The 23514-nt window shown below is 58.5% G+C and overlaps 2 protein-coding genes across 2 annotated transcripts; both read right to left on the minus strand.

Moving 5' to 3' along the window:
- Positions 1–1224: 1224 nt before the first annotated feature.
- Positions 1225–4233, minus strand: OSM (oncostatin M; the record flags this gene model as incomplete). The annotated part of the gene is made up of 3 exons (XM_079717738.1): positions 1225–1785; positions 2428–2561; positions 4200–4233. 3 exons carry the CDS (start codon positions 4231–4233, stop codon positions 1225–1227), a joined length of 729 nt encoding a protein of 242 aa, XP_079573864.1.
- A 13699-nt stretch (positions 4234–17932) lies between these two features.
- CASTOR1 (cytosolic arginine sensor for mTORC1 subunit 1) lies at positions 17933–22364 on the minus strand (the record flags this gene model as incomplete). The annotated part of the gene is made up of 9 exons (XM_079717861.1): positions 17933–18461; positions 18589–18683; positions 18779–18861; positions 19029–19142; positions 19599–19722; positions 19998–20130; positions 20216–20403; positions 21587–21657; positions 22252–22364. 9 exons carry the CDS (start codon positions 22362–22364, stop codon positions 18393–18395), a joined length of 990 nt encoding a protein of 329 aa, XP_079573987.1. The 3' UTR covers positions 17933–18392.
- Between the last annotated feature and the right edge of the window lie 1150 nt (positions 22365–23514).

Below are 23514 nucleotides of genomic sequence, written 5' to 3' on the forward strand. Positions count from 1 at the left end.
GACATGCCCCACAGTCAGAGCCCCCAGCTGACTGGGGTGTGCGACTTCCCTTCCTGGATAGAGCAAGGACCCCCAAGCCCAGGCCCCAGGTGGTGGATACTTGTGGCCTTACCACATAGGGACCCCCCGCCAAGAGGCTCCCCCACATCCTGTCCCACAAGGCAGCAGAGAGACACGGGGGCTTTAGAAACCAGGCAAGTTTTAAATATATGTTGGCACAATATTAACATTAAATACACATTATAAATAAGCCTTATAAATAGGAAACAGATAAAAACTGATTTAAAAAATCTATAAATTAGTCATGTCCCTCCAAGGAATTGGCCCAGCAGCTTCTGGGACCCCCTCCAGGAGGGCAATGGTTTCAGCATAAGAAAATTCCATGATGTACCACCAGGGGGAGCAGCCAGCACCCAAGACCCAAGACCAGGCGCTTCCAGGTGCTAGTTAGGAGGTCTCTTCCAGAGAACTCAGTCTGTGCCCAGTGGCCATCTGTACTGCGTGTCCCCATGTATGGAGAGAAATTGATATCCACCCTATGTCACAGAGTCCCAGCAACTGACAGGCAGAGAGGGGTTTACATGGTCTGGGGACCCTTGAAATCACAAAGAGAAAACTGAGGTACAAAGAGGTAAAGTGGCCTTGCTGAGGCCACACAGCAAGTTAGGGACCAACCTTGGACCCCCCAAAATCAGTGCTCTTTCTAGTACACTCTTCCCCATCACAGCTGCCTAAAGTGAGGTCATCCAGACATCCAGGGTTCTGGCCTGAGACGTGATGAGGCATAGGAGGCCAGCTCAGGCCCTGACCTCCCCCACCTTGGAACCAGGCCACTAGGGAAAGGAGGAAGTATGGGGGCAACGGCCCTGCAAGTCATGAGAGGGACAGTCCGGCAGGCCTCCGGGCAGCAGAGCAGGGGGTGGCGGCCAGTCTGGCCATGAGTCATCCTGTGTCATCAGACCCCTGAATCAATGGAAAGTTGGCCCCGTGTGGACCTGACCTGGCCACCCCACCAGACTGAGGAACTCAGGGCTGGGGGGCTCAACAGCCTGACTCTATGTCCCTAGCCCAGCCCAGAGGAGGTAGAGGGGCTGCCCGGCTCCCACCCCTTAAAGTGCACTTCTGAGAGGCGGGGGACAGAGGGGAGCAGGATGGCAGGCCCCGGGGCTGTGCCATCCTGCAGAGTACCTGCTGACCTTTCACCTGGCAGGGGTGCCTCTAAGGCTACCGGGGAAGCTGTCCCCTCAGCATGAGTCTCCTGTCCCTCCGGAAGGGCCACGTCCTGCGGGCCCCCCCTCTGAAGGGCCTGGCGAGGGCTGTGTCTCCAGGGGCCCGGCGGGGGCTGTGTCTCCGGCTCCGGCTCTCCCCCCACTCCCGGAGGACCTGCCCCACAGAGTGCATGAAGCGGTGGTAGCCGCGCAGGAACCTGCAGCTCTTCAACTTGTGCTGGAAGGCGTCTGAGGGTGGTGTGGGCGGCGGCGTGGGCCCGGGGCCTGGCTGAGTGGGCTCAGGTGTCTCTGCCTCCGAGGAGCTGCGCAGCAGCTGGGACATGCAGTGGATGTTACTCCTGAACCCGCGGATGTTCAGTCCCACCAACTGCTGGGCTTCAGGGAGGTCCTGATACAAAGCAGTCAGTCTGTGCAGGACGAGGCCCAGCGTGGCATTGAGGGTCCGCAGGAAGCCCTGTCTGCTGAGCCCCCGCAGGGCGTCCTCGCTGGGGAAGGCCCCGGGGCACTCCCTGCAGTGCTCCTTCAGTCCTGGCGTGTCCAGGCCTTGGATGCGGATCTGTGGGGACAGGATGATGCAGGGGTGAGAGCTGGAGCCCCCACCACACACACACACACACACACACACACACACACACACACACACACACACGAATCTGCTCTGCTCAGCCGTGAACCGCTGGACCTCATGTACCCCCCATCCAATCCTCCCATTGTACAGATCCAGAAACTGAGGCCCGAGAGGGGAGAGGACTCCTGGATCACTGCAGGTGAGGTTAGAGGGATGCCGGGGGGCTGGAGGGGTGACCACACAGGTGGTGACTGTGGCATGAGTTGTGTCATTGGGGAGGTGACGGGAGGTGGCATGAGCTCAGGAGGGTGGGACTGTTCACTGCTACATCCTGGTGCCTAGACAAGGCCCGTGGTAGGTGTGCGATGAGCACATGGGGCAAATGGACGAATGAGGCAATGGAGTTGGGGTTCACACTCCAGGCCCACTAAGCTGGGGGAGCTGCATTGCCTCCTTGGCATCTCAGCGTTAGGCCTGGGATGTTCACCGTGGCCCAGGAATAACACGGAGACTCGTTTTCCCCCCAGCCTCAGATTGAGTGGGGTTTGGGCCTGTCTTCTCTGGGACTCACTGTTGCCCTAACCCCACAGTTCTCTGAGACTCAGATGCCCCCAGGGGCTGGTCACTCACAAAGGGGTCCAGGAGCGTGCTGGTGTCCTGCATGAGGTCTGCCTGACGCCGGAGCTGCAGGAGGAGTTCATGGTACTTGCCCAAGCACTTGCTTGTGGCCGCCATGCTCAGGAACAGGAGTCCGAGGATCACACCTGGGGCAGAGAGGGGACGTGCCACCTGCCTTAGTGAGGAAGCCACAGGTGGGTGCCTTTCAGAGGGGAGGTCACTCAAGCGGGCCTCAGAGGGCACAGCCCATCATCCCCGGCTTTTTGCAATTGGGGGCAGGGCTGGGCACGGTGCATGCACGGGGGTACCTGCTGGGGCCACCACCACCTTCCCAGCGAGTCACTGCCCAGCACCTAAAACAGTGGTTGCAATTCACCAAGTAAGACTTTGAGAAGAGGTGGTGGGGCCTGGCTAGTCAAGCCTGCCAAACTCAGGAGCTGACCTGGGGTGGCCCAGGTGGGGCTGCTCTCCGCAAGTCCTCTGGGCTAAGGGGTGGCCATTGCTGCAGGCCCTGAACCTGCTGTAACAGACCCCACCCCCCACGCAGGTGGGCTCTGGAGGGTTTTGCAGCCCAGGAGCAGCCAGACACCTTGAGTTATGTCTGCAGAACCAGGAGAGGCTGCCTTTCCACCCAAAGTTTCCATCTGGAAAGGATGTGTGAGACCATCTCGTCCATGCCCCTATTTGACTGACAGGAAAACCAAGGCTCCAGAGGAGAAGGGCTTGCTCAGGTCACCCAAGGCCAGCCCATGCCCCCATCTCTCATGCCTCCCTCCTCTCTCCGTAAGTGGCCACTTTTGTCAGGCCCACCAGAGATGCTGTGAGCCAGAACGTTCTGGGGGGCGGGTAGAGTTACCACTCCCCCGCCTCCACCCACCCACCCACAGGGCCCTGGCAGCCACGTGGTCGGAAGGGCCTGTGGCGCAATGGCCCGGAAGGCAGTGACACCACTTTCCCTTCCTAAGAACTGTGGCCCCTTGGGGAAGATGCTGCTGGGGAGGCCAAGGGGCCGGGCGCCCAGGCATAATGACTACCAGGCACCCCTCACCGCCCCCCAGGTACCTTCTGCTGGGCTCGGGCAGGGGGGCTGGTGTGGGCACAGCACACGTGGGACTAGGATGCCTGCATGGGTGTGCGTCTAGATCTGCGCGAGGCTCGAGGGAACAGCTGGCCACACACAACAGTTGCGTCCCATCCACGGCAGGGGCCCCAGGCTGCATGCGGGGGTTCCCAGATTGGTGAGATTGAGGGTTCCAGATGACGTCACGTGGCTCTGTGTGCATGTCATCCTGTGGGTGTGGCTATGCGTGCTGTGTGACTGTGTGGGCTCCAGGGCCCCCAGGCCCGGCTGACAGTGTCCATTCATCCCAGAGCCTCCAAATCGGGGCAAGAAGGAGGCTCCACAGCCCTTCCAGACATCACACCATGATGCTGCTCAGCTTCTGCGGCTTCCTCCTCTGCCCCAGCACATCTCCCACCTCCCACCTGCTTCCCTGGCTTCTCCCGCAGTGACCCCCTTCCTTCACTTCCTTGCTCCCAGAGTTGACTCTACATCACCCTCCCCCTGGAAGCCCTCTGGTAATATCCTTCTCCACCCTGAGAAGATGCTCTGTTCTCAGTGGATCCCTCTCTTTGCCTGACCCCCTGGCTCTCTCCCCTTCTCAGCATCCTTCTGCCCGGCGCCTGGCCTCCCCTATTCCTGGAGGACAGAGGGTGCCCCTGCTCCCCACTGGCACCCATGAGCACAGCAAGCAGGTGCTGGTGGGGAGGAAGGAAGTACTTACTGAGCGGTGTCCTCCGCATACACTGTGCCCACATGCTGGGTGACCGAGCTCTGGCCTGCGCCTGCCGGGGGTGACACCTCCAGGCTTGGAGCCCTGCGGGCTGGCAGCCACTTTATGCCCGCCGGGATGATTGGCCAACACCTCGTGAGGTGGGTGGGGAGGGGGAGGGGGGAGGGCAGGCCTTCTGGGAACATGACCCCAAAAACCAAAGTTTCCACAGGCGGCCAATGGGCGCTGGGTGCGGTGGCATGCCTGCTCCTCCTCCTGTTTTCTTCGAATTCGTTCTTCGAGGTCAGCCCCACGCCCAAGGATGATGCAAACCGCAGCCTCAGCCTTCCTGGGGCGAGCAGGGAGCAAGGGGGTCCATGCTCGCTGCAGGGTCTGTGCCCGGGGTGGAGGGGAGAGTCCACCAGCTGGGCTCCTGGAGGGCCCACAGCCCAGTCCCAGCCCAGGAGCCATCGGCCTCACAGGCCTCTGTGGTTTGGGGCTGAAGGGAGCGAGACATCTTCCTTCTTGAGTGCCCTTCCCGCCCTCCTGCCAGGGCTGTTGGGACATCTGTGAGCGGAAACCACCGGGCTCTGGGCACAGAGCCAGACCCAGGCTGGCAGCCCCGAGATTGTGGTTCTGGCCCCAGGACCTGCATCCTCCAGCGGGGCTCTCAGCCATCTCCTTTCCCCCACGAGGCACCCCTCACATAACCAGCCTTCCCCATCCCAGGCCCATTGCCCACAGCCAGGCTCTTTTTCTATAGACAGGGCCTTCTGGGGAGAACCAGGCACTTGAGGCAAGAGAAACAGGAGATTAGGGTTCAAGCACACTGACATGCTGTGTGATCCAAGGCAAGTCGCTTAACCTCTCTGGGCCTCAGAGCCCCACCCACCCACCGTAAAATGAGGATTTGAAAAGTATTTCCCAGCCACCTCACAGGGCTGCTGCAGTCATGGACATACAAGGCAAAAGCCCTTTGAAGGCAAAAGGAAAGATGAAAGTCTGATTCTAAGTACTAGCTGTCGGGAGGTGGGGTGGGGGGCCGGAGGAGATGGGGAGTTGCTGCGGCGACCGTTGGGGACCAGGTTTCACTTTCTCTGAAAGATAGTGATCTTGAGTCAGTCCTCTGCTTCTCACAGATGAATGAAGGGGCCAGAGACAGTGCCTCCCGAGCCAACCTGCTGCTTCAGCACAGGATAAACTGAGGCCTAGGAGAGGGCAGATGAGCGGGTGGAGGGGCTGGCCCCAGCCTGCATGCCGTGCCTGGCAGCCCCAGCACATCCAGCAGACCTGGACGAGGGTCCTTGGCCTGCACCCTGAGGAGCTCGGTGGGGAGGAGGATGTCAAAGGCTGAGGAGCCAGGGTGGGGCCCCTGGGGGCTGCCAGGGAAGCCTGAGCTGCTCAGGCCCTGTGGAGCCTGGACTAGGAAAGCCAAGGTGGCCAGAAGGGGGAAGGCCAGGCACCCTCCCACCCATCCCCACCCCGGCACCCATCATCACCACCAAGGCCGTTCCCACCAGCCCTCCCCTCTGCAGACACACCCACGTCACTCACTTATGCAGTCGACAAACTTTCACTCGGCCGCGCGCTTTGCCAGGTGTTGAGGATCTAGCAGTGGGCAAAACCAGAGGCACCCCACCACCAGGAGGCTTCTCCTCACCCCCACCCACTCCCTGGCGCCCAGCATGGTCCTCATCACACCGTTGCCACCCCTGAGGGTGGAATCCGCCACCCCAGTTCCGGATTCTCCTCCCAAAACGTCACTTCCGCTCGATTTCTCATCTCGGTGCCCACCTCCAAGAGGCGGCTTCCTGGGGGCCCGGCCAGTCCGGGATCCTGCTTCATTTCACATCCCTGATCTCATCTTGCTACAGCCCTGGGAGGGAGAGCGGCCAGCAGGGATGCCTCAGCTCTCTTTAACGAGGAAACGGAAGCTCGGAGAAGCTCAGGGCCGGGCTCCAGGCAGGAGAGCCAGGTCTGGCTGGAGAGCTTCGTGCCCCTCTCAGGGTCTCCTTGCTGACCGGCCTCCACAGTCGTGGGACAGCCCAGTGCTTTCACCCCTCGGTCCAGAAGCCGTAAGATCTCCTCGGTTTAAAGAGGCCTCCAAGGGCTTCCCTGGTGGCGCAGTGGTTGAGAGTCCGCCTGCCGATGCAGGGAACACAGGTTCGTGCCCCGGTCCGGGAGGATCCCACATGCCGCGGAGCGGCTGGGCCCGTGAGCCATGGTCGCTGAGCCTGCACGTCCTGAGCCTGTGCTCTGCAACGGGAGAGGCCACGGCAGTGAGAGGCCCGCGTACTGCAAAAAAAAAAAAAAAGAGGCCTCCAAGACCCAGAGATGTTAAGGTCGCCCCTCCTTCAGTTGCCCTTTGTAGAAACCTTTAAGAGGAGGGGGGCATTCAAACTAGGGCTGTCACATCTGAAAGACCTCGCTCTGAGCACGAGGCTTTAAACTTATATATTAGTTTGCTTGGGCTGCCATAACCAAACGCCACAGACTGGGGGGCTTAAATGACAGAAAGCTATTTTCTCACAGTCCTGGAGCTAGAAGTCTGAGATCAAGATGCCGGCGGGGCTGGTTTCATCCTAAGGCCTCTCTCCTTGGCTTGTAGACAGCCTCCTTTTCATAGTCTCTTCCCATGGTCACCCCTCTGTGTACATCTGTCCTGATCTCCTCTCCTTATAATGACACCAGTCACGTTGGAGTGGGGCCCACCCAATAGCCTCATTTGACCTCGATTACCTCTTTGAAGGCTCTATCTCCAAAGACAGTCACATTGTGTGGTGCTGGGGGTTGTGACCTCAACACATGAATTTGAGGGACACAATTCAGCCCCTAAAAGCTTGCAAGAAGAGGGTATGGTTGGAGGGCAGCAGGGAGCGGGGACACTGGCAGGGGGAACCTGGAGCTGGGTGGGAGGGGCTGTGATGTGCAGGAGGGCGGGGAGTGGCCCCAAGGTGAGGCCCCAAGGTGAGGAGGCCCCGCTCCCCATCCGAGCAAAGCGTGAGGGGAAGATGCGTCAGCGTTTCTGGTGAGGTCAGCGCCCGGTGACGTCCCTCTCGCCAGCAGGAAGGGCTTGCAACACGGCCCTGCCGGTATAAATAGGCTCCCCGACCACAGGGCCCGGGCTGTCCCCTCTTCCCGGGCCACGTCAGGCAGGTCCGCGTGATTCGGAGGGGAAGAGAGGGCCGGCTTGGTTCCTCAGAACTGCTGCTTCCTTGCCTTTCCGGCCCACCCTCCGGCTGGGGAGCCCTCCATCTTTAAACGCAAGGACAGGATTCTGCATGGCCTGAGGGGCAGGTCAACACTGGAGCAGGAGGTCACTGGGCTGGATGCAGAGGCCGGCGGGGTGGGGGGCGGAGACCAACCCAGGTTCTGGTCTCCATCTGCTTGTGGGCCCAGTGTTCCTGGACCAGTCACACCCCCTTTCTGAGCCTCAGTTTCCCCTCTGTAGACTGAGGTGCCACAACTTAGTACTAAAGAGACAAAACAACCCAGGTTTTAAATGGGCAAGTGATGTGAATAGACATTTCTCCAAACCAGACACAAATGGCCAAGAAGTACATGAAAAGATGATCAATATCATTAGGAATCCGGAAAATGCACATCAAAACTATGAGATGCCCCTTCACCCCCACCAGGGCAGCTATAGTCAGAGACAGACAATAAGAAGTGTTGGAGAGAACGTGGAGAAGGCAGATGCCTTGTGCACTGCTGGTGGGAATGGAAAAGGGTGCAGCCACTTTGGAAAAAATATGTCTCTTCCTCAAATGGTGAACATAGAAATGTCATACAACAAACAATTCCACTCCTGAGTATACACCCAAGAGAACTGAAATCATATAATCACACAAAAACTTGTGCACGATTGTTTACAGCAGCATTTATTCACAAAAGCCTGAATGTAGAAGCAACCCAACTGCCCATCAACAGAAAATGGATTTTAAAATGTGGTCTATCCATACAATAGAATATTATTCAGCCACAAAAAGGAATGAAGTACTGATGCATACTACAGTGTGGATGAACCTCAAAATCATTATGCTCAGTGAAAGAAGTCAGTCACAAAAGGCCACATAGAGACTTTCCTAGAAGTCCAGTGGTTAAGACTCCACGCTTCTACTGCAGGGGGTGTGGGTTTGATCCCTGGTCGGGGAACTAAGATCCCATATGCCATATGGCGCGGCCAAAAAAAAAATTGATGAAAGGCCACATAAAATTCTGTTTATAGGCAATGTCCAGAATAGGTGAATCCATAGAGACAGAGAGTAGATTAATGGTTGCCAGGGAGTGGGGGATCTGGGGACCAGGGGTAATAGCTTATGGGTACAGGGTTTCTTTTGGGGGGATGAAAATGTTTTTGAACTAGATGACTGCACAGTCTTGTAAATATACTGAAAACCACTGAATTATACACTTTAATGCATTTGATGGTATGTGAATTGTATCTCAATTTTGAAAATGCAGGAGCCAATGCTGCCTTACTGGATGGTCAGTGTAATTCAGTGAAGAATGCACGCCAGTTCCCGGCCCATAGCAAGTATCCAATGACCACTTATCCCTCCTGCCACTGGGGCAGATGAAGGTGCGCATTTGCTTATGTCACAGGGTGACTTTTTGGGCGGTTGGGAAACACGCGTTACATAAACACCGGGTGAGCAAGGATCTTCCAGGGCCCCCACGAGGTCAGTGAGGTCACCGTCAGCTGGGGGGTCATTTGACTCAAGACCTGCCACAGTTCTTCTGGGACCTGGTGTGTCCATGGGGATGGGACTCCATGCCCTCCCCTGCACCCAGTGGCTCCGCCCAGTTGGGTAACTGACTGATCCTCCTTCCAAGGGCCTGAACACCTATTCAGGGAAGGGCAGAGGTGGTGGGGAACTGGCTACTGTGCAGGAGCCTCACGCCAGCCATCGGCCCCCAGACCAGGCCCTGCCACGGCGAACCCCTAGGCAGAGAGGAAGGCAGGTGGGGGCTGATTCGTCTACTATGAGGTGGAATAACCAGGAGCTGAGGGTGCAGACGACCCCCACCCCCAGGCCACCCTCTCTGAGCCCAGGGTCCCCTCTGTGAGATTCGGGGACAGGCGAGATGACCACAAAGGACCCACAACCCTATAAAGCCCCAGGGGTCCCATGGCAGCTCTAAACACTGAGATGGCTCTGTAAAGAAAAGCAAACCTAATCATTAAACTGAATCAGGAAGTCCAATGGAGTTCTGACTTTTCTCATGATGACAACGCTTATTTTGAAACATCAAATTCTTTTTGTTTTTATTTATTTATTTTTATTATTATTATTTTTTTCGGTATGTGGGCCTCTCACTGTTGTGGCCTCTCCCGTTGCGGAGTACAGGCTCCGGACGCACAGGCTCAGCGGCCATGGCTCACGGGCCTAGCCGCTCTGCGGCATGTGGGATCCTCCCGGACCTGGGCACGAACCCGTGTCCCCTGCATCGGCAGGCGGACTCTCAACCACTGCACCACCAGGGAAGCCCTCTTTTTGTTTTTAAATAAATTTATTTTTGGCTGTGTTGGGTCTTTGTTGCTGTGCACGGGCTTTCTCTAGTTGCAGCGAGCGGGGGCTACTCTTCGTTGCGGTGCACAGGCTTCTCATTGCGGTGGCTTCTCTTGTTGCCAGAGCACAGGATCTAGGTGTGAGGACTTCAGTAGTTTTGGCACATAGGCTCAGTAGTTGTGGCTTGCAGGCTTTAGATCTCAGGCTCTGTAGTAGTTGTGGCGCATGGGCTTAGTTGCTCCGCGGCATGTGGGATCTTCCCCAGGTCAGGGATCGAACCCATGTCCCCTTCATTGGCAGGCGGATTCTTAACCACTGCACCACCACGGAAGTCCCGAAACATCACATTCTTGCCAAAAATGTCTTGATGCCCCAGGCACATGCTGTCTGCCCAGTGGTGACATTCAGGCCCATTTCTGAAGCTCTTCTGGGTGCCGGGCCCAGTTCCAGGCCTTTCACATGGGCCAGATCCCTGAATCCTCAAAACCTCCTAATGAGGCAGAAATCATGGTCGCCGCCCGGTACATGGTGAAACTGAGGCCTGAGAGGTGGGGAACTTGGTGGAAGGTCACACAGCTGGGAGGGAGCAAAGGATCAACAGAAACAAAAACCAGCGGCTCCCAGAGCCAGGAGAGGGGAGGTTGGCTCTCATGGGGGCGGCTGCCTGGGGAGGACTTGGCGGCCGAGGTTGGTATTTCTGCAGGCCTGCAAAGACAACGTTGGTTTCATTGGCAGAAAGTCAGAAAAGAAATGCTACAAATTCCACGATGAGAGAACTGCATGAGCTGATGGGCAAATAGGACCTCACTGGACCAGTTTAGAGAACAGTGGGTGTGGCTGGAAGTCGAACAGGGAGGAAGGAAGGCAAGGAGGGAGGGGAAAACCAAGCCACCACAAAACAGCTTTGCTGCCATTGCAGCCCCTCCGGAGGGTCTTGTACAACACAGCTTGGTCCCATCCTCTTGCTCAAAACACTGCCTGGCTTCCTGTTGCCATTCGGATAAGGCCAAAGTCATCACCTCAGCCCCCCAGGCCCTGCCCACCTCCCAGCCTCACCCAACAGCTCTCTAGCCCGCCACTTTCTCTGACCTTCCTCAGCCCCACGGAGGAGCTGAGCTCTCACCCCAGGGCCTTTGCACATGCTGTACCCACTACCTGAACACTCCACCTATTGAACTGCCATCAGACAACAAGGTTCAGTCCAAGCTTCACCTCTTCCAGTGAACTTCCTTTACCCCAGCCTGGTTCCTGCTCCCTGACCCCACCCCAGAGTACCACGTACCCCTCTCTGTAGCATTTTTCAGAATTGTAAACTCTTACAACTGTGGAGTTGTCTCCCCAGCCAGACTGTAAATTCCAAGAGGGTGTGCACTCTGGTGGTGGCTCCCCATTGCCTGTCTCCAGAGCACAGCACAGGCCCCAGAACGTAGTAGGGGCTCAATAAATCGTTAGTGAATGGATGGATGCATGGCCATACAGATGTGGCCATCTGCAGAAGCCCCAGGCTACAGGGCCCCGGTGCAGCCCCATCCCATATCCAGTACACCTGCAGCCGGGCCTCTACGAGTGCAGGCCCACCTCGCTGCCGGGTGGGAACAGGCCCTCTTGGAGCCTTTCCCATGCCCTCTCCCCAAGGACATCAGAATCACATCACTCACAATACACCAAAGCATGTGATCTCTTTTTTTCAGGAAGCCTCGATTTTAAAGACACCAACTTTTTCTTTTATGATGATTTTTCTAAAGCGAATTCAAAACCTATTCTTTAGCCACTGCAGATTTCAACACTTTCCTGGAGAAACAAACTGAAAAAGAAAAAGCCAAGGCATTTCTCCTGCTTCCTTTAAAGAATTCATTTCAGAACAAATTCTACATAAGCGCCAGGCACCTGACAGCCTCGTAGAAAGGGGCCGGTCTTCACTGGAGGAGACAATCTTACAGTCCCTCATTCAACCTGTATTTAATAAGTAACAGTGTGTGGGGGGCACCAGGCCAGGTGTGGGGGATAAATCAGCAAGAAAGACAAGGCTAACCTACAGGAGGGTGAAGTTACCGTGAAGGATGAATAAACACACAGGCCAATATCCAGCACATGGAGGGGCTTGGAAGACCCATTTGCCGGGCTGCTCCTTTCTTGTCCCAGAAGGGGTCCGACCCAGCCTGGTCTTCGTGGTTCCCTGGGGTTTAGCAATGCACCTGCGTCCTGAGCAGGTCCAATCAGAATCCTTCCCAGGAATAACGGCAGACCCAGGAGACACGCCTCCCTCACGTGGCTAGGGTTTCTGCGCTGGGACGCCACGAGGCGGGGGTGGGGTCCTGCCGAGTGGGCAAGAGGGTGGCTGGTGCAGCCAGGAAGGCCACGGGATTTCCCTGAGTCCCTGGTCCCTGCACGAAGCCAGGGCCAACCACGTGGCAGGTCCCAACTACACAGGACGTGATGAGAGTCCCGTTTCTGCTAGTTGAGCTGGTTTCCCGGCACTTGCCATGGGGAGTCCTTAGTCCTCACAAGCATGAGGATGGGGGCAGGAGGGGTGGAGGGCACGGAGGGAGGAAGTAGGATGGGCTGAGCCTGCTCTGGGTGCCAGCTGCAGCCAAAGCTCAGAAGCTTTGCTCAACAGAGAATGCAGCTGGAAGAAGATGGGGGAACAAGCCAGGGTCCCCCTGGGGCTGTCTACAAATTGGGACACAGAGGCAGGACTCACTTGCAGGGATGCCGATTACTGGTCTGGAGGAAATGACCTGGGACAGGTGCTGGGAAGACTTGCTTTCTTCCTCCTCTTGTTCTTGGGAACACGCTAAGGAAACTCTGAGCATTTATCTTGTTATGAAAAAACAAACCTCCTGCAGCTCCAAGGGGAGAAAAGGCCATCAAAGCTTGCTCTGTCCAAGGGCCAGTTGGTGGCCATTCAATGGGTGATGGGGTGTGACCAGCTGGCACCAGGTCACCCTGTCCACAGACAAGTGTGTAAGGAAGAGAAGGGGGACAGTGTGGCATTAAACACAACTGCTGGGCATCCCCACAGTCAAGAAGGCAGAGTTTAACAGGCAAAAGGTGGGAACAACCCAAATGTCCATCAACGGATAATGGATAAAAAAAGTGGTTATGTCCATACAATGGGATATTATTCAGCCATAAAAAGAATGAAGTACTGACACACGCTCCCACCTGGATGCACCTCAAAAACATCATGCTGAGTGAAAAGGCTAGACACCAAAAGTCACATATTAGATGATTCCATTTATAGGAAATGTCCAGAATACTGAAATCCATAAAGACAGATTGGTGACTGCCAGGGGTTGGGGGAGGGGAGTGGGAAGTGACAGCTAAGGGGTATAAGGTTTCCTCTTGGGGTGATGAAAATGTGTTGGGAACTAGAAAGAGGTGATGGTTGCACAACACTGTGAATGTACTAAGTGCCACTGAGGTAGCTATTCATTTTTTTTTTTTTGGCCGTGCTGCGCAATCATGCCCCCACCAGGGATTGAACCCTGTGCTCCCTGCAGTGGGAGCGCAGAATCTTAACCACTGGACCGCCAGGGAAGTCCCACTATTCACTTTTAAATGGTCAACTTTATATTATGTGAATTTCACTTCAATTAAATAAAAATTTAAGGCAGAGTTAAGAACACAACTCCAGGAAAACCAAGAGGCTGGGAAGCAGGAAGTCGACTCCAAAGGGGCTGGAGAGAGTCAGAGGGTCTCCCACAGCCCCTCCTGTGTTATTGCCCGGTGAGCACCTGTGCATGGGCTTTTTTTTTTTTTAATAAATGTATTTATTTATTTATTTTTGGCTGCGTTGGGTCTATCATTGCTGCGCGCGGGCTTTCTCTAGTTGCAGCAAGCGGGGGCTACTCTTCGTTGCGGTGTGCGGGCTTCTCATTGCAGCGGCTTCTCTTGTTGCAGAGCACGGGTTCTAGGCACACAGGCTTCAGTAGTTGTGGCACGTGGGCTCAGTAGTTATGGCTCACGGGCTCTAGAGCACAGGCGCAGTAGTTGTGGCGCACGGGCTTAGTTGCTTCACGGCATGTGGGATCTTCCCGGACCAGGGCTCGAACGCGTGTCCCCTGCACTGGCAGGCAGATTCTTTACCACTGCGCCACCAGGGAAGTCCCTGTGCATGGGCTCTTGTCAACTTAGAAAAGGCACACCTAAATTTAAAAGGCCAGGGTATGCCAGCTCAGGACAGGGCCTGGAAGCTGCCTGGAGTGGAGGCTCCTGGTTTGAGGAGAGAGCAAGTATAGGTGAGACACTGGAGGGGGAGGGGGCCAGGGGTGGGGTGGGGGTGGGGGGGCTGGTCTCAAAGACAGAGCAGGGGGGCTGCGGAAGGCTGGAGGCAGGGGAGGGAGGGAGCACATTAGTGCTGGGGAAAATATGCTTCTGCAGCCAGAGGAGAGGGAGACCCAGGCAGGGAGACCAGCGGGAGGTCTGGGGTGGCCACATAGGCAAGGACAACCGTGGGCTGACTCAGGGCCCTGGGAAGTAGGGTTGCTGGGCTGCAGAGGGCACTGGGGCTGGGTCACTGCAGAGAGCTCAGGCTGAGGGGCGTATGCACAGGGGGACAGAAAGCAGGGCTAGGCTCCCTTTGGGCTGTAGACAGAAGAAGAGGGACCTTTGGGCTGTAGACAGAAGAAGAGGGACAGAGAAGTGGGCAGAGAGGGAAGAGGGAGACGGGAGAGGCTGGGGCGGAGGCGGCCCGGGGCGGAGGGCAGAGGTGAAGAGGTAGGGCTTGGGGGGCTGGGCAGCACAGCCCACCACTCCCCAGGGGAGGGCAGGAGCTGGGCCTTCCAGTATCAGGGAGAAGGAGAGCAGGGGGCCCTGAGGGAATGTGGGTCCACAGAAGGAAAGTGGACAAGAGGGTGTACACAGGCACAGGTGTGAATGTGAAAACAAAAGATGCAGACGTGTGCACGCACACGTGGACATAGAAAAACTGCCCCAGCCACAAAAACAGATACACAGAAATACATGCCACAAACGCTCACACACACGCATAGATGCACACACCAGCCACACATACATGGGACACATGCAGACATGGAGCCAGGCACACAGCTGATGTTTATAAGAAATTGGATGCATGCACAGCCATAGACATCCAGACATCCAGACCTCCGACATGGAGCCATAAGTACAAGGACACACGGACACTGAGACACACATGTAGACACACATACACTTTCTGGTCAAAACAGACTTGCCTGTAGATGCCCATGAAGGCCTGCACACTGTGAATGCACACACCGGTGCAGCACACCCATCCACGTGGCACCGTGACCAACCCCCTGGGAAGGGAGCTCTGGGCACCCCCATTTGAGATACCCCTGGCTCGGGAACCCCAGCACCACGGCTCGCCTGGGAAAGTGAAACACAAACCCCGCCTGTTGCCCAACGGGCTCACCCAGCCCAGCCCAGGGTCAGGGAGGAGGCAGGGCCGCGCCTCACGTGCCCGCCCACGCACCCATTGCCACGCACTCATTGCCACCAGCGGCAGACACCCAGTCACCAACGCAGACAGCTGGGATTGAGAGGGATCTTGCAAAATCCTCCCGGTCCCTCAGGGTTCAGCTAAAATATCCCTTCCCCCAGGGAACCTCCCCAGGCCCCTAGGGGCACTATTGACCTTCTTTTTGAATAATGGTTCTGCCATGCCCAGCTGTGTGACCGTGGTTAAGTCACTTCACCCCTCTGTGAAGTGCTTCGTTTCCCCCGTGTAAAAGGGGGATAATGAGAGCGTGTGTTGAATACGTGAGTTAATGGAACACACCGCTCCCCTCTCCCACGTACAGATGGGGAAGCTCCCCTGGGCTCACAGGCAGCCAGCTGCAGACGGCTGCCCCTCCTTCCTCCTGCTTGGACCAGTCCCACCCCGTGGGACCAGGTAGAACATGGAGAGGGCGTGGCCTTATTCTCCCCTCTACGCAGGAAAATAACCCCCCTTTGGAGCAACTTGGTGAGCGTGGGACCTCACGGCCCTACGCAGCTGGGGTGGGGGTGAAAACCTTAAACCCTGAATTTCTGCTCAAATGCCTTCGAGGAGGGCTGAAGAGGTCACTTCCTCTGTATGAAATGAGCCTGGGACTCTTCACGCCTGAGGTTTGCTCATCTCCCGTTCCCACCCACCCAACAGCCCCCCACCCTGGTTCACTCCTCCCAGCAGATGCCGGACGTGGGGCTGAGGGGCTGAGGGACTGCGGGCAGGGCCCTCCCCGGGCATGGGCTGCGTCTTTCTGAGAACAAGCACTCAGGCTCAGCAGTCCTTGGCCTCACGCTCAGGAGTGGCCGCGCTGAGGCAGACAGGTGGACTGGGGCTCCAGGTGAGCCAGCAAGTGCCCCCAACCTCAGTTATGAATGACCCAACCCGAGGCCTGGGCTGACCAGACCGACTTCCTTTTCCCTAGAACTCTCTGGAGCCTGGGTGGACAAGGAAGTGGTTCTGCGAGTCCCCCCTCCCCCGGCCCGGGACAGCTCAAGACCTACCTGTCAGACAGCACCCAGCGCATCAGCTGTGCGAGAAGGCCAGGGTCATATCCTCTTCCCAGATAAGCTGTGTTCTCCAGGCACTTCCCAAGCCCTGTGCCCCAACCCCAGGGAGATCTCGGTCTCCTGCACTCCCTGAGCAGGTCTCCCCATCTGTAACCTGCCAAGAAGGCCGAGAGCTGGCCCAGTGACCCCCAAGGACCCTAATGCCCTGGGAGCTAACAACTCCACACACAATTGCACGCATGTGGCGGAGACGCAGGTGGACATGCTGGCCTCTAGGCCTGGGCCTGAGTTGTACCAGCCCACCGGGGCGGGCCTGTGGCCTCCCACCCAGCCCAATCCCACGGGCAGCTGCAAGATCTAACCATTGCCAGGTTAGGACCCAGCCCGGGGGACCAGGTGAGACCTGACACACTTGGAAAACTGGGATGATAGAAACACCCAAATCAGGCAGTGACTCACAAACTGACACAGATGGACAGACCCCCAGAGTTGGACGTACGGCCAGGAGCTCTCTAGCTACAGGTCAGGCAGCCCCAAGAATTCTGGTTCTAAAACCCCCATCTCAGCCCAGGACATCCCTCGAGCCAAGGCCCAGGGTGGCCCCTCCAGGGAGAGAAGCAGGACCCTCCCCAACCCAAAGACAAACTACAAACAAACGCCCCCTTCCCAGGGCCCAAGGGTATAGGATCCTGAGGGAGTTGCCTCCTAGGTCTCAATGCACTCGGGGAAACGGAGGCCAAGGGGAAGGGGCTGGCCCAGGGCGCCGACCGCCACTCACCGGGCTGGGCTATGCTCCCTGCTCCTCTGATCTTCAGCCCCCAGGTTCCCAGGGGCAGGGTGGGCGCACTGCCAGAGGTCTGGCCCAGTTCTGGCTTTTCTGGGGAGCCACCATGACCTCTGAGTACGCTGAAGTCACACCCTTCTTCCCTTCCTGAGCGCGGGCGGGTCTGGGCTGAGGGCACCCGATAACCTCCCCAGCACATCTGTGGGGCCCCATCGGGCCACAGCGGAATCCCAGCTCACAGAGCAGGGAGGTGGCCCCTCTGTGACAGGAAACCCCGGCCCAGATGTGCGGACCCTCTGGTCCCAGCGTGCAGCCATCGAGGGGAGAGGGGGCTCCAGGTGGCCTCCAGGCCCCTGTCCTGTCCCCCCAGCCAGGGGAAGCCCAGTGTGCAGACTCCCAGGTGCACACTCTGACCAGCCCCCTCCCACCACTACTCCAGGAGAGCCCTGGTTGCAAGAACTGACTGCTCCCGTGAGGGACAGCCAGAACTCAGGCGTGGTCCAAAAGAAAGCAGGCAGCAGCCTGAAGGAGAGGTGCTTTAGGGCTCCCCTCCTTGAGGGGATTCTGCAACAGGCCAGCCACACCCAAGGTGGCAGGGAGGCTGGGGGACCCCCAGGCAGGAGGGTCTGGGAGTTTCTTCCCTGTTCTGAACCTTCTGGGCTGTTCAGAAGCAGCAAGGAATGAAGAGAAAGCCCGGACCTCAGAGCCAGGCAGCCCTGGACAGGAATCACGTGACCCTGGCTAAGTCACTCCACCTCCCAGCGCATAGGTCCTTTGTCTGGAGAACAGCGATAGCTCATCTACGCTCTTGAGGTGAGAACTGAGGGAGGTGAGGCCTGAAGCCAGCTGCACCGGGAGAGTCCACGACCTCAGGCAGAGGGGCCCTGGGGAGCTGCGGGGCAGGCATGGCCAAGGCTCGGACAACCCCAAGGACCACAGCCCGGCCAGCTCACTACAGGCTCTTTATTAACAAGTTGATTAAAAAAGAAGAGAGAGAGAGATGTAAAAATACTTTTTTTGGAGGCCCCAGGAAGGGAAGGCACTGTCAGAATTCACTTGGCCAGGAAAGGCAACAGAGCCAGAGGCAGAAGGGAGATCAGACCTTCTGGGGAGCAGCCGGCCCACCCAGGGTGCTGAGAGGGGGAATGCTCAGGCCTCAGGCAGGGAATGTGCAAATGCCGAGGCCCTGCAGGGAGTGATGGGTTGAGGGCTTCCTGGAGGAAGCCCTGAGCACCGTGTTCCCCTGCGTTGGGCAGACACGCGTGTCCACGTGAGAGCCAGTGTCTGCACGCAGCTTACATACACAGAGCGGAAGGAGGAGTCCCCCGACAGGAACATCCCAGAGCTTGAGGAAAAAGCTTTGAGAAGTCTCTGGAAGCTTGAGGACAAGGGGAGAGCCTGGAGGCTGCTGTTCCCCTCAGGGCCTCAGGAGCCCAGACCCTCCTGCCGATGCTGGAGGACCTTGATGACACTGCCAATGCCATCCTCAGGCACCTGCGGGCAGGTGGACAGAGGGAGGGGTCAGGGCTGCCCAACTTCCTGGCCCAGCTGGGACCACCTCCTGCCACCCCACCCCCTCAGCGTCCCTCCAGGGGCCCTGGCCCCAGCCAGCAGCGCTCACCAGGGCATGGTCGAAGTTGAAGGTACTGATGTAGTAGGCGGAGATGTCGGCCGCAGCCAGGGGACCTGCGATCTGGGCCACAATCCCACACTCATCTGAGGGTTGAGGAGAGGTCCATGTGGATCGCCCTGATCCCCACTCCCACCCCCGGCCCTTCCCAAGCCCCCGACACACGAGGTGCAGCCCTCACCGAAGCCCAGGGGCTGTCCGCCGATGCGCACCATCCTCCACAGCTCCCCTGAGGAGCTGGTCAGCAGCAGGTCACTGGGGAACCTGGGGACGCAGGTGGGCAGTGGGCAGGGCACCCCTGTCCCCTCCTTGCCCCACTATGAGCTCCCTGGGCAGGTCAGCCTGGTGACCTTGGAGTCTGACGCTCTACCCCCTCCCTCCCTGGGGCTGGCTTCGGGCCTGTGGCCCACCTAGGGTCAGGGGTCACATACTTTTTCTGTGTTTCAGCATCCATGACAATGGAGATGTAGCCCTCAATGAGGGAGAAAGCAAAGAAGGTGATGGAGCTGGATCCAGGACCAGCGGAGGCTGCCTCCTTAGGGGGACTGGGGAGGGAGAGTAGGCTCAGGTGCTCTGTCCACTCCACCTCCCCGTCGGCCTCCACACCTGGGAAGGGACTGGCACAGCTGGCCCTGGGCACACCCTCCTCTCCCTGGGCCACTTTCTCCCCTTCCAAGCGCCCTGACCTCCCGCTGGTGTAGGTGGGGATGGGGGAAGATGATGAACCCTGCTTGTGCCAAAGACACAGAACCCAGGGCCGGAGGGCCTGCCAGGGCACAGCTCAGGGGTGGCTCTTTCCACACCAGAGGGGAGGGCTCCAGCTGCGGCATCAGGACCTTGCCTGAACCTCAGTGAAGGACACATGTGCATCGCAGGCTGACAGGAACCCCAGACACAGAACAGGGCACAGAACCCGCAGAACCAAGGGATGGGCGGAAGGTGATGGGAAAGAGCACGGGGAACAAGGTATGAGGACAGAGACAAACGCAAACAAGGCCCACCTGTGCGAATAGAAGAGGACATCAATGAGGGTGGTGGCGATGGCTGGCAGCGTCTCAGGGTCCAACGTGAGGACACAGAAACGGTTCTCTGGGCTCTGGATGGGATGCACCGTGGGGCTGGGCCCTGCTCAGGAGGGACAAGGTCGTGGCGGGTGAAAGGGTGACTGTGGGCTGCGACGCCCCCTGGTGGCCAGCCAGAGAGGAGGCCTGGGCTGGGTGCTGGGTCACCATCTACATGCAGGTACCTGCCTGAGTTTTCCTGGCCCCATCTCCCTATCTTATGAGGGGGGTCAGTGTCAGCTGGTCTCCCTAAGCCCACAGACCCATCTGCACAAGGGAAGGGGCCCAGTGGGAAGAGGAGCCCCTGCCCAGGCCTGGGTGTCAGAGAGCGGCCCTCACCATGCTGGGCACGGGGAAAGCCGTTGCTGGAATCATCCCTGGCAACGGGCACAGGCTCCCCGCCCACCTCTCGATAAATGTCGAACTCCTGGGCCAGCGTGTGGATCACCACGGACAGGTCCTGCTCTCGCACCTGGGCCACAGGAGATGGCACAACACATGGGTCCCCAGGCACCCATGCTCACCCTGCCCTGCACCAGCACCTGCAGGAAACTCACCAGGATGAAGTCTGTCTGGTAGGTGGACAGCATCAGCACCGACACGTGGTGCTCGGCCAGCGGTGCAATTACTGAGCGGGCGATCTTGGTGACGCCAGCAGCCTGCACTGCTGCGCCACTGTGAGATGACACGTTCAGCACCAGCCACGTGGCCTCGGCCACTTGCAGGAACTCAGATGGGGGCAGCTCTGTGGGGCAGGGGGCACATGCCCAGTCAGGGCCTACAGGGCTGGACCCTGCCCTGTTTCCCTGTCTGAGCCTTGGAGGGCTCTACCAAGGTCAGGTCAGGTCTGGAGACTGGAGCTGTCTTCCTCCCCCAAGTTCTGCTCCTGAGACCTGCATGTCTGCAAGGACTGAGAGGTGCTTCAGGTGTTGGCCTGTCAGGGATTGAAACTTCCCAGTTAAGATCAGAGCTCCAAATCCAGACAGAGCTGAGTTCTAATCCCAGCCTCACCATTTACTTTTTGCTGACCTGGGGCAAATGATTTAACTTCTCTGAGCCTTAGTTTCCTTCTCTGTAGAATGGGATGACAGTATTCTATGGATTCACAGATGCCTTATACCATATGGCGCCACCAGGGGGAGCCAGCAGACCACGTTGGCTGGGGGATGCCCTTCCCTCTGAGCAGACCCAGACTTTTCTGCTGCACAAATAGGGAAACTAAGGCCTGAAGTGGCGCTATGCGGGATGGACCAAGCCCCAGTTGGCTGGCCTGAGGCTCCAGGCCTGTCAGGATGGGTCAAGCTGGCAGAAGTAGAAGGCAGATGTCAGCTCCAGGGACCACGGAGGGACCAGGCTGGCGTCCAGTCCAGAGCAGGGGCCACAACCAGGCGGGCTGCTAATCACCCAAGCACAGCTAGGAGGCCAGCCAGGATCCTGCCCTGGGCTGGCTGCCTGCATTCCTTCCCCAACCCTCAGACTCCTGGAGTCGCCAGACCAGTCCGGGAGGGGGTGACCCACACCAGGGAGAGAAGTCCAAAGAGAAACAGTCCAAAGGCAGGGGGGGTGGGTGGGGGTGAAACAGCCACAGAAACCCGATTCTTGCCCCAGAACTGTAACTGAGGCCCTGCTGGTGGCCTGCGGCTGCTAAGTGTCCACCACACACAGCCCCATTATAAAGCCCTCGTGGGACCCTATAAGATCAGAACCGTAACTATACCCACTTTACATAAGAGGAAACAAACAGCTCAGAGAGGGGAAGTGACTTGCTCAAGGGCACACTGCCAGTGAATAGTGGAAATGGATTCGAACCCAGATCCATCCTCCTTCAAGGCCCCAGCTCTTGAGACCTTGGATCCTAGCATTCGGTGAGAATCTCGCAAAGAGCGCAGTCTCCTTCCCCTACTCCCCCTCCCCAGCCCAGCCCCCACCTTTGAAGCCCTCCTCGTCCACCATGAGCGTGTAATCCTCTGGGGTCTCCGTCAGGCTGAAGAACTTGCACCTGGTTGGGGGGCGGGGGCATCTTCAGCCTGGGTGGGGCGGAGGGGGCGGGTAGACCCCCGCCGGGCGCCTCCCTGCCCCCTCAAGCCTCAGTTTTCTCCCCAGGACAGTGGGGTGTGTGCCCCATCTCCGGAACTGCGGACTCCTTTCCGCCTCCCCGACCTCTGCAGGAGCCCCCTGCCCCTCCATTCCGGGAGGGAGGAGAGGCTCACCCGCGGCGACAGTCCCCGGGCGTCGGACCTTAGGCCCCCAAGACCAGCCCCTCTGACCCGATGGGAGGCATCTGGGAAAAGCTCCTCGCGGTCGCCAGGAAGGAATGCCCCCACCTGACACCACTAGGAGTTAAGCATTGACCATCCCAGGCTGTTTGCGCCTTAACCGGCCCTGGGAGGGGGCCTCACGGGGCCGGATAGGCGGCGGTCCCAGGGAGGGTAGGCCCAGGCCGGATGGCGGCCGGGGGCGGGGGGAGGGAGGGTGGCAGAGAGGGCTCTCCCCGCCTGCTGCCGCTGGCCCCGCGGCGGTCCTAATCTCCCGACCCCGTCCCAAAGCGACAGTGGAGCCCACCCCCATATGTGCCCCGAACCCGGGCGCGCACCGGCTTCGGCGGGGCAGGAAGAGCAGCTTGATGAGCGGGTGGGTGTAGAGCCAGAGACCGGGGCGGGCGAGGCTCAGCACCCGCACCCGGTGCTCTAGGATGTGCAGCTCCATCGCTGCCCGTGCGGAGCCGACCCCGCTGCCAACCTGGCCCAGGCCGTGCTGGGGGCGGGTCGGTGGGGGCGGTGCCGGGGGGCTTAAATGAGCCGGGGGGCGGCCGAGTCCACGCCGCCAGCTACGCCAGCTCCCTGACGGCCACGCCGTGAGGGGCGGGCGGCCAATCCAGGGTGGCCACGCCTCCTTCTAACGCTGGAGCCACACTCCTCTCCTTCCAGCCCGCCGAACTCCGCCCCTGCTGCCTCCTCCCCCTCGTCAGTGGTTCGGGAATCACCCTCTGACCCCACCCCCGTCGAGTCCTCTAGGCCCGGCCCGTGCCTCGCCCCCTCTCCGGGCTCCGCCCTTTCCGTTGGACTCCCGCCGCGCTGGGGTCCGGAGCCTGCGGATGCTTGGGGTCATTTCTGTCCTTGGGCCCGCATCTGGGCCTTATGATTAATTTCACTGAGCCTTGGAGGGCCACAAGACGAACCGGGGCTGGGCTGGGACAGAACGCTGCCCCCAAATCCGTGGAACACGGAGGGGTGGGGTCCACTGTGCAGCCCAGGCGACCCTGTGGTTCTCAGCCAACAGTGTCCTGGCGTCTTTCCCCCTCCTTCCTCTCATGGCTCAGCATGGTGCAGGGCCACCAGAGCTGGCTGGGGTGGCGGAGACAAAAGTCCCCCAGCAAGGGCTGTCCAGGACTGGTGTTGATACGTACCCCTCCCTGCTTTGTGAGCCCTGTCAGTGGACTGACAAGGTGAAACCTAACCTGGACTTGGTGGCCCCCACATCTGTTCCTCTCACCCAACTTTCAGAATAGGGAGGGCCCCAGCCACCTCTGAGCAACATGCTGTGGGGTAGGGAGCTGAGGGTGACCAGGCCTAACACTTGCCCAAAACTCAAACTTTGGGGGAACAGGGCCATGCATCTGGGGCTCACTGGGTACTCAGCTCTCAGCAGAGACTTAAGCCTTCAGTCATTAGCAGAACTTACATGGCCTGAGCACGTCTAAACTTGGTTCGTGCCCAAGCAGGCCCCCCCAACACTGGCAGACACCCCAGATCTGAGGCTTGTTAGTGCCAACTTGGGCTCATTTCAACATTAGGGCTGGCCTCCTCAGGTCTATGAAGACCCCAGTAATGAGCAGGCACCAGCACACCTAGGCTGG

This window comes from Hyperoodon ampullatus, assembly GCF_949752795.1.
Source record: "Hyperoodon ampullatus genome assembly, chromosome: 13".
Taxonomy (NCBI): Eukaryota; Metazoa; Chordata; class Mammalia; order Artiodactyla; family Ziphiidae; genus Hyperoodon; species Hyperoodon ampullatus.